Source organism: Cyprinus carpio, chromosome A16 (assembly GCF_018340385.1).
Source record: "Cyprinus carpio isolate SPL01 chromosome A16, ASM1834038v1, whole genome shotgun sequence".
In the NCBI taxonomy this organism is placed as follows: domain Eukaryota; kingdom Metazoa; phylum Chordata; class Actinopteri; order Cypriniformes; family Cyprinidae; genus Cyprinus; species Cyprinus carpio.
The window spans coordinates 17,499,024-17,510,244 of record NC_056587.1 but is presented as its reverse complement, the minus strand read 5'-3'; the positions used below and the strand labels follow the sequence as shown (position 1 = coordinate 17,510,244).

Below are 11,221 nucleotides of genomic sequence, written 5' to 3'. Positions count from 1 at the left end.
GTTTGAAGTCTGTGGACACCCAGATGACTTGTTCAATTTGTCTGTCCAAAAACATGGTATCATTATAAAACATATGTGTAGTCTTTAATACACTTTAATCAAATTGTATTTCTATAAAATAACTTGACGAAGTTGCATGATTGTATTGTAGTTGCAATGTCTCCCACTAGACGGCGGGACAACGAGCAAGAGCCACGCTTTTGTTTTTTTTGTTTTGCAAGTGCATTATGGGAAAAGACGTGACGCACATGTGGCCACCTGATCAGTGCTGAACGAGTCTGGAGGAGAAGCAGGAGTACATTAACGGCTGCTATTTGTAGGATTAGCCATATATATATATACTAAAGTAAAATGAGACCAGGTAAGTTATTTATAGTTGTGCTTATAAGGTTGTTTTGATTGTCGCGCGATCAAATATAAGTGTTTATTTGTGTTGATTTTGCTTGCGCGTGAACATGCCGGACAAGCTAGCCACGCGCTTAAAGTGTTTGTGCACGAAACGCTCTTTCTCTGAAATGTAATGACATTGTTTGTTATTTTTTACTATCTTTAAACATTTTAGCGTGGTCTTATAAAAACCTTGTTTCAGTGTAAGCTGTGATATTTCCTGCGGTGTTTACAATGTTAACATGGCGCGTGAGAGCAACAGAGTCATGCTGCGCACGCGGGGCGGAAGCTCCACATGGCTTTAAACTAAATAAGCTAACGTTATTTTTTGTAAGATTAATCAAGCTTACCTAGCTGCGTTGTTTTTATTAAAATTCAAATGAGATTCATTATTTTTAAGCGCTTGATTTTGGCTGGACATTGTGCACAATGCTTAATTTCATAGTTGCTTTTCCACATGTTTGGAGGACCACATGAGTTTAGGAAATGACCTCACACCATATTCATATCGACAACCTAGTAAAACAAATGATCACCGTGATTTTGCCAAGACAGACATTTTCCTGGATCAACATTACTGTTCAAAAAATCTAATCCGTATCCCTACCCATAATTTATTCCTAAAATCAGAGGGAAATGATAGGTCAATAACAAGGGTGCAGAAGCATCTAACCATGATTGTGACCCTAAAACTGACATTTCTTGAACACTTCTGATTGGTTGATTGCAATGTTGTTCCAGGATCAGCAAGTATCCAGGAACATGTTGTAAGTGTGAAATCATGTTCACCAAAACGAATAGTTATGGTTCATTCGGCAACCTGTAACAAAAACATATTACACACAAACTAAAGTTGCCAACGAATGGATTTTAACTTTGTGTAGAATTAGTTGTGGGGTTGAGTTGGGTTGAGGACATTTAAACACCAGAGCTCAGTTGCAACCCTTGTTTAGAATAGTGTTATCTCTAACGGCTTTCTTTGTGGAAAGAGTTCTGTGGTTCATGTGGTCTTCTTCACAGGATTCACTCCAAGAGGAGGTGGTGGCCGCGGAGGCTTTGGAGGAAGAGGAGGAGGCTTTGGAGGAAGAGGAGGTGGAGACCGAGGTGGAAGAGGAGGATTTCGAGGAGGTAGAGGTGGTGGCGGTAAGCAAGATTTGTATTTTTCACTTTAATTCCTTTGTGTGTGTGTATGTAATTCATGTTGTCTGTTATTGCATGGGATATTTGGGTCAGACATGAAAAAGAAAAGTAATTTTAAAGATTTTTTTTTTTTTTTTTTACACGTGTATGTGTATGTATATATAAAATTGTACAGATCATTTTAGTAACACTTTACAATAAGGTTCACTAGTTAACATTAGTTCACTACTTTAGATAACATGAACTAAGAATGAACAATACTTCTACAGCATTTATTAGTTTGTCTCTTGTTTGGTAAAGGCGGAGGATTCAGGTCCCCTGGAGGTGATGGTGGCTTTCGTGGACGAGGTGGCGGCCGGGGGACTCCTAGAGGCCGAGGAGGGTTCAGAGGGGGCAAAAAAGTGACTGTAGAGCCCCATAGACATGAAGGTGGGTCATCAACATCACAACATTCTCAAATGCAGACATAATCAACAACATTTTGTTTCTGAGAATGTGTTAAATAACCATGTTCCGTTTAAAATTCCAGGAGTTTTTATCTGCCGTGGTAAAGAGGACGCCCTGGTCACAAAGAACATGGTGGTTGGAGAGTCTGTGTATGGAGAGAAAAGAATCAATGTTGAGGTGAGCTTATAGAAGCATGTCTTTAATGTCCACTGGAGTAGTTCTAGAAAGCATTGCATTCATTACATGTTCGTTTTTTTTTTTTTTTTTTTCCTGACTTAAGAAGGGGAAACTAAAATGGAATACAGAGCATGGAATCCTTTCCGGTCGAAGCTGGCCGCAGCCATTTTAGGAGGTATTGACCAGATCCACATCAAGCCAGGAGCGAAGGTCATGTACTTAGGAGCCGCATCAGGAACTACTGTGTCCCATGTTTCTGATATTGTTGGACCGGTATGTGTGTCTTTTTTTCTTTATAATTGTTAAAGTCCACGTCTGCACAGATCAACATCGAATTTAAAAAATATTCATTTTTAGCTCACCCAAAAATGAAAATTGTCATCATTTACTCACCCTCATGTCATTCCAAACCTGTATGAGCTGCTTTCTTATGTTGAACATAATAGAAGATATTTTAAAGGTAATCAAACAGTTGGTGGTTGCCATTGACTTCCATAGTCCTTCTTTTATGTTCAACATAAGAAAGCAACACTTTCAGGTTTGGAACGACATGAGGGTGAGTAAATGATGACAGAATTTTCATTTTTGGATGAAGTATCCCTTTAAAGAGTGTATTTTCTGCATAATACTGTGTATTGTAATGATATAGGTGTGTCTAAATATGAAGCTTGGATGGTATTTTTACATAGGAAAAAAAGTTTAAATGCATTAGAGCTCAAACAATAGAAGCACTTTACAGTTATTCCAATAGCAGTGTTTTTGTTTTTATGTGCTACTATACCACTTAATCATATTTAGAATTTTTATATTTTCAGTTCATTTTAATTTGTTGAAGTTTTGGTTGTGTTTTGTGCTTTGTCTTTTTTTTTTTTTTTTTTTTTTCCTTTTCATTATTTGGATTTGATATTTTTATTTGTTTCAGTTATAGTTGAGTAATTTGTGTACATTTACACATTTCATTTTTTTTGTTTTATTTATTTTATCTTGTTTTATGTTCTATTTTAGTTTTTTCAGTTACTGAATTATTCTGAATAGTTTTAGTTTAGTTAACAATGCTGTTTAATGAAGTGTTAAAGGGGTCATGAACTGCCATTTTAAAATTATTTTATTACTCTCTGAGGTCCACGTATGTTATCAAGATTTTTACATTAAAAAAAATCATAATTTAGAAGTAATAGGCTATTTTCTGTCCTGTTTTGACCTCCTCATCTGCAGACTCGGAAGTAAACGCCCACTGCTATGATTGGCTAACAGTTGTGTAGTTTGACAGCCTACATCCTTCATAGATGGATGCTGATGTACTCAGTAATACTCAGCACATATCAAATGATCTGTAACAAAGCAATAGTGACCACATGATCAAAACAGTTCCTCATACTTCACATTATTGTCGGATTCAATATAGTCGGCACAGTTTTTCATAAAATCCTACATCGAATTGTGCCTTGTTTGTAACATATCAGTGGTAAAAACAAGTGGTCGAGGATCATCATTGAAAATAAACTTCATCCACTCTTTCCTAATGTCGGGATCAGAACGAAGGCAATGCAAAGAATGTGTATAAACAACTTGGCACTGAACAGCGTCTTCTGTTTATCTTTTGATTTTTGCTTAGACCTGGGTTTGCCTCTCACTATTTACACTATATGTTTGAATCGGTGGGCGGAGCTAAACAGGCAGTGATGTAGAATCGGTGGGCGGGGCCAAAGACTATAGAATACCCAAGAAATGTCGCTCAAATAGTTTTAAATGGGGAAAAATGCAGCGCTCAATATGGCCGCTCAATCGCAGGAAGCCCCGCCTTCTGAATAAAGGAGCCAATCGCTAATAGGTAAGGTCAGCGCGTCACTGCAGCTGACATTTGAAGCATCCCGGTTGCTATAGAAACAGACTGCGCATGCGCACTGGCTGATGTAGCATGAATAATAAGCTTTTATAACGTTATTTGAGCAAAATAAACAACATTTATGACACAGTTGTTATCAGATTTATTTGGTGATTTCAAATATGAAATTTAATGGCAAGCCTAGTGAGTGGTTTTGTAGAATTTGATGTTCCCCATCCAAAGAGATAGGAGTTGCACTTGGATGCCCGAGAGGCGTTGCAAAGATGGCCGCCGAGTGACATGACTTGTCTTAAAGGGACTTTGGTGGGGCTAAACAAGCAGTGATGTAGAATCGGTGGGCGGGGCTAAACAAGCAGTGATTTAGAATCGGTGGGCGGGGCTAAACAGGCAGTGATGTGGAAGCAGGTGCTGATCTTCTGCAGAGGCGGGGTTTAGCCACACTATTACATCATAAAGTGGCACATTCCACAAGCTGTCATTTTGGCAGATTGACTTAAATATAAGCTGTTTCTAGACTAATGAGGAAGTTTTGAGTTCTGAAACTTACAGGATGTTTTTATAGTACAATGACATCTTATGTCAAAAGATTGAGGGAATTTTGATTTCTCAGTTCATGACCTCTTTAATATTACTCTAAGTTTAATTTCTGGAAGCATCGTTTGACGTTTTCTAATTTTCTTTAATTTTCTCCTCATAGGAGGGGCTGGTGTACGCTGTCGAGTTCTCCCACAGATCAGGCAGAGACCTGCTGAATGTGGCCAAAAAGAGAACCAACATTATTCCCATCATTGAAGATGCACGACACCCGCACAAATACCGCATGCTTGTTGGTAAGTTCCTGTGTGAACATTCGAAAGATACAGAATGCACGTTGCTAGGTAGCTTGATTAAACATTGCCCTGTTTTTTTAGGTATGGTCGACGTCATCTTTGCTGATGTTGCTCAGCCTGACCAAACAAGAATCGTCGCCCTCAATGCACACAATTTCCTGAAGAATGGAGGACATTTTGTTATTTCCATCAAGGTAAAATAAGTATAATGCTGCCAGCCATGTCGACATTAATCATGTTTTTGCTGCAAGTATTTATCAGTCTTCTCTTGTTAACTTTCTTTTCTTCCTCAGGCTAACTGCATTGATTCAACAGCTGCTCCAGAGGCAGTCTTTGCATCAGAGGTTAAGAAGATGAGCGCTGAGAACATGAAACCTCAGGAGCAGCTGACACTGGAGCCATATGAGAGAGATCACGCAGTTGTTGTGGGAATCTACAGGTGAGTCTTTATGCGTAAACTTACTATTGGAAAGCACGTTTGCACATAATGTGGCCCCTGGTTTGTATTTAGGCCTGAATAGTTTTGTCTGAAATGTTTCTTTTAAAGCTAAAATTCGTTTTCTTTTTGCAGACCACCACCCAAGCAGAAGAAGTGAGGTTTCTCTGTGGAAATTTTCATCACTAGTCACATTCTCCTTTACGCCTGAAATAACTGCTTCTGCCACTAGATGGACCCACAGTTTGCAAATGACAAAAGACTGATATAACTGAGCCATTTTCTGTGTGCACCAGGTTGGGAGTGTATCCCTTTGTATCTGATTGGCACAGACAACATATTCTTTATGGAGAGTAACTCAAGCCCTGTTTTTTTTCCTTTGTATGATCATCCTCTGTCTTGTCATATACTGTACTGAGAGATGAATTTTGTGTTTTGCTTGTAAGAATTATTGGAAGCTAGATGCGTTATGTTAACTAAATCAACAGTTTTCCAAAGCATATGTTTGTTATTGTTTCTTTTGAACATTTTAGTAAAAAAATGTTAATCCAATGTCACATTTTTTTCAGCTTGTCTGTATTTTGTTTGTACATCTCAAGAAGCCAGTTTAAAACTTAATGTTGTGAAGCTGTTTCAGAAGTATTCGTATAAACCCTTATCACCAACTCTGAAAGTATTTTGTTAAGCTTGGTTTTTCTGGTTTTTCTCAGCCTGGCCATCTGACAAGTGCCCAAAACCCCCTTCTGAAACAAGCAGATACTCCAGCAAACTAGTTTATGATGAGTTAAACTTTTTTCTTACTGTGTGAGGCATGTGTTTATTAGAGAAACTGTTAGTAATCTGAATTGAAGGTAAAGATGCTTCATTGTCCATAAGATCTGTGATCGCAAGACGGCAGTTTAAAACAGCATTTTTATAAATAAAAATTTAAAATCAATACGTTTGTTCAGTTCATTGCTTCAAAATTAAGGTTGAACATTATATAGGAGGTGGATCATCATAATCTCATGCAGAATATAAAATCAATTTTAATGCACTTCAATATTGGCTGTTTCTGCACAAATCCAAAATCAAGCTACCTCTGTCGATCAAACATTTTAAATAATTGTCCACACACTGATAATGCTGCATTTAGAGTTAAAAAGACCTGTGAAATGGCATATATGGTTTGATGCAGCTATGTAATCTCTGTCGGAATTTAGTAATTGGAAACGTGAATCAACAAATTATTCCTCACGTCTTGCAACGTAAAACATGATTTTTCGGCCACGTTCTTGTTAAAAGGTGCGTGTTAATTATGTGTAGAAATCGTGGCCGCAGAATGGAAACAATTAAATTTAAGAAAAACAACAGTGTGCTACGCATCTAGGAACCAATTATGTAGATCTTGCGAGAGGGGGATCCGATATGCGGTTGCACAATGGAGAGCAACATGGACATCTGAAGAACTAAAGAGGACAAAAAACTGCTTGGAAGGCAGATTAAAGCCAGTCACACATTATTGAAACACAAGGGCATAAGCACAGTGTCACATCGCACAAAGGTACTTAAGAAGCTTCTTTTAACGAAGTGTCAGAAGAATATGGATCGACCAAATTACATAGTTGAGTTTAAACAGCCAGTACTGCTGTTAGTTTCATTATGTTTGTGTCTCTGAATGCGTTTTTTACTGTGTATAAATATATAAGGTGCTACTAAATCTACAGATTTTATTTTAAATGAATGCAATTAAATTGATGGTAAACAGTTATGAAAGATATAAATGATTTGTGGCTTTCCCAGTCAAGACCATAGATATTCATACACCATCAGTTATTGTGAATTTATAATGGATAAAAGTTATTATTCTAGGTTGTGTGTTTCTGCATATCCCGTGCAGTAGCAAGGGTGTTGATGAAGTTTGTTAAATATGAAAATGCAGTTCATTGCTTTGCATAATTGGCTCATAAAGCAGTCGTGTGTATGTGCATGAATGTCTGTTATTTATCATCTGGTGCACTCTAATGAAGGTTTGGGGAGAGCAGAGAGTCACTGCTGCTTTTCAACATGGATAATGATAAGAAATGTGAGAAGCAAATCAGACAATTATTGCTGAAGGATCATGTGACCCTAAAGACTGGAATAATATCTGATGAAAATGTAGCTTTGCCATTACAGAAATAAATTACATTTTAAAATGTATATAAGTAGAAAAGTTATTTTAAATTGCAATAATATTATCAAATAAATGCAGTCTTTATTAGCATAAGACTTCTTTTAAAAACACTAAAAAATCTTACCCACCTTAAACCTTTGAACAGTAGTGTGTTTTGTTCGACAAACATTTCACTTTGATAATGTAATTATTAGTTCTTCTGAGCCCGTATTCATGAAAATTCTTGTCCTAGTGACAAAATTCTAAGAGAATTCTTAAAACAGTCGGCGTTCCCCCTTACAATGAAAGAGAAGACCTTAGTAGAGATAAAAGTTATTCACAAAGCATCCTAATCCTTAAAAGATCTTAAGGTCAAAGAGTGTTAGGGGTAGGGAGGAGGAGTTCCTTTATTCTTTAGCAGAGGAGAAAATGGCCCAAAAAATGCAGAGGGAGAAATAATGTGTCGCAGACAATGGATGACAGTGACTTTATAAGACATTGGATTAGATCGTGCAGGGATCATTTTTGTGACCGATCTTATAAGAGACACATTTAAATCTATCTATATACACACATTATATATATATATATATATATATATATATAGATATATATATATATATATATATAAATCACATGTAAATGTATTAGACCACCACCCAGTGTAAGGTTTGTGCCACAGCTACCCTAAACTAACAGTATTGGTATTTTTTTATGTTTCTGTAATGGTTAATCCACACCAGTATGTGTAAGCTCTTTAGTCACAATAGAATCTATTGCTAAAATATAATTATTGTTGGGATTTAATGGATTCAAAGATAGATCGCACAAAAGTTTCATCAAAAACAAGACTTTGAGAACAACTAGAAACTATCTGAAAGTAAATAACGACAGAGACTGTGGAAAAGTACATAAAAACAATGCCAGCAAGAATACAAGCTGTTATCAAGGCCAAAGGAGGCCAAGTTTTTTTGTTATTATGTGTGAATAAAGACTATTTAGTTGTTTTAGTTTGTTATTTTCCCAATAAATGACATTGCAATTTTTAGTTTTAAAAGTTTTTTCACAGATATACAAGTATATGCATTCATACACATGTACATATATATTTATATATTTTTTTATTTTTTTATTCTTTTATTTTTATTATTATCCCCCATGACAGTTATTTATCTGTCTGATGTCATGAAGTTAGGAATGAGGTGTTTTTGCAGTTTTTCAAAAAATTTTCTTCTTAATATTTCCATAGTACATAGGCCTTTTAATCTAATAAAAATTTAAAAAAATTAATTCCTGCATTCTTCTCTCATGGAGCAGGAATACAACCACCAGAAATCAAAACATCTGAAAGAAAGGACAACTGGAACTATTCTGGAGAGCTTCAAACTGAAGAAAATAAGTCCAATCAACAGGAGGAGCATGATAGGAAAATAAGTGCAGACACATGATAATTCTTCAAAGAATGGTGTATATCAATAAATGCAATTTTAAACTGTACATTTTAATGTAAGTTTGGATTTTTTCATGCATGCAGTGATAAAAGCAGCTAATAAAACACAACCGAAGAATCGTCACAGAATATGAAATGTTTTTGTAAAGCAGTACAAAATGTTCCTTTATATGCTTTCTGGTACAAAACCTCAATTAATTACTCTTCTGCTCTGAACTCCCTCACTTCAGCTAGTTTATGCCTGGATGATTTTAACACTTAACAAATTCTACATTAATGCAATGTAAGCACCATAACTATGTCAATACATTATTACGGTACTATGTGGTTGTTATTAGTGCCAAGGTTTAAAATGTAACATTACTGTTTACTACAGTATGCATACGAGGGTCCCAGGTCCGTCTCACTACAGTACAGCTCAAAAGTTTGGGGTTTTTGAAAGAAGCCTCTTATGCTCACCAAGGCTGCATTTATTAAAATCCAAAAATACAGTAATATTGTGAAATATTATTACAATTTAAAATAACTTTTCTACTCTAACTTTATCCCTACTTATTTGTATTTATTTATTTTTTTGTGTTTGAAACAGTAATCTTTTTTTTCCAGGCTTCTTTAATGAATACAATGTTTTTTTTTTTTAAAAAAAAAGAACAGCATTATAAATATCACTTTTGATCATTTAAACGCATCCTTGCTTAATATAAGTATTAATTTCTTTAAAAAAAATAAAATGATCCCAAGTGTCTGAGTAGTGTACAGTCGTGGACAAAAGTTTTGAGAATTACATAAATATTAGTTTTCAAAAAGTTTGCTGCTAAACTGCTTTTAGATCTTTGTTTCAGTTGTTTCTGTGATGTACTGAAATATAATTACAAGCACTTCATACGTTTCAAAGGCTTTTATCGACAATTACATGACATTTATGCAAAGAGTCAGTATTTGCAGTGTTGGCCCTTCTTTTTCAGGACCTCTGCAATTCGACTGGGCATGCTCTCAATCAACTTCTGGGCCAAATCCTGACTGATAGCAACCCATTCTTTCATAATAACTTCTTGGAGTTTGTCAGAATTAGTGGGTTTTTGTTTGTCCACCCGCCTCTTGAGGATTGACCACAAGTTCTCAATGGGATTGAGGTCTGGGGAGTTTCCAGGCCATGGACCCAAAATTTCAACATTCTGGTCCCCGAGCCACTTAGTTATCACTTTTGCCTTATGGCACGGTGCTCCATCGTGCTGGAAAATGCGTTGTTCTTCACCAAACTGTTGTTGGAAGAAGTTGCTGTTGGAGGGTGTTTTGGTACCATTCTTTATTCATGGCTGTGTTTTTGGGCAGAATTGTGAGTGAGCCCACTCTCTTGGATGAGAAGCAACCCCACACATGAATGGTGTCAGGATGCTTTACTGTTGGCATGACACAGGACTGATGGTAGCGCTCACCTTTACTTCTCCGGACAAGCCTTTTTCCAGATGCCCCAAACAATCGGGAGGGGGTTCAACGGAGAATATGACTTTGCCCCAGTCCTCAGCAGTCCATTCACTATATTTTCTGCAGAAGATCAATCTGTCCCTGATGTTTTTTTTGGAGAGAAGTTGCTTCTTTGCTGCCCTTCTTGACACCAGGCCATCTTCCAGAAGTCTTCGCCTCACTGTGCGTGCAGATGCGCTCACACCTGCCTGCTGCCATTCCTGAGCAAGCTCTGCACTGGTGGGACTCCTATCGCGCAGCTGAATCCTCTTTAGGAGATGATCCTGGTGCTTGCTGGACTTTCTTGGATGTCCTGAAGCCTTCTTCACAAGAATTGAACCTCTTTCCTTGAAGTTCTTGATGAACCTATAAATTGTTGATTTAGGTGCAATCTTAGTAGCCACAATAGTCTTGCCTGTGAAGCCATTTTTATGCACCGCAATGATGGCTGCACGCGTTTCTTTGCCGGTCACCGTGGTTAACAATGGAAGAACAATGATTTCAAGCATCACCCTCCTTTTAACATGTCAAGTCTGCCATTCTAACCCAATCAGCCTGACATAATGATCTCCAGCCTTGTGCTCGTCAACATTCTCACCTGAGTTAACAAGATGATTACTGAAATGATCTCAGCGGGTCCTTTAATGACAGCAATGAAATGCAGTGGAAAGGTTTTTTTGGGATTAAGTTAATTTTCATGGCAAAGAAGGACTATGCAATTCATCTGATCACTCTTCATAACATTCTGGAGTATATGCAAATTGCTATTATAAAAACTTAAGCAGCAACTTTTCCAATTTCCAATATTTATGTAATTCTCAAAACTTTTGGCCATGACTGTATACTTGACCTGAAGCTGGTATTATTTGTCGTTTTCACTGCTGTGTTTCTGTGCGTCACTAGATGGCGT

The 11,221-nt window shown here is 36.8% G+C and overlaps 1 protein-coding gene across 1 annotated transcript; it reads left to right on the top strand.

Annotated features, from left to right (window-relative positions):
- Positions 1–233: 233 nt before the first annotated feature.
- On the top strand, positions 234–6,200 carry fbl (fibrillarin). The gene is made up of 9 exons (XM_042773031.1): positions 234–361; positions 1,408–1,530; positions 1,828–1,956; positions 2,057–2,151; positions 2,254–2,424; positions 4,695–4,827; positions 4,909–5,021; positions 5,121–5,266; positions 5,399–6,200. Exons 1-9 carry the CDS (start codon positions 352–354, stop codon positions 5,421–5,423), a joined length of 945 nt encoding a protein of 314 aa, XP_042628965.1. The 5' UTR covers positions 234–351; the 3' UTR covers positions 5,424–6,200.
- The last annotated feature ends 5,021 nt before the right edge of the window (positions 6,201–11,221 follow it).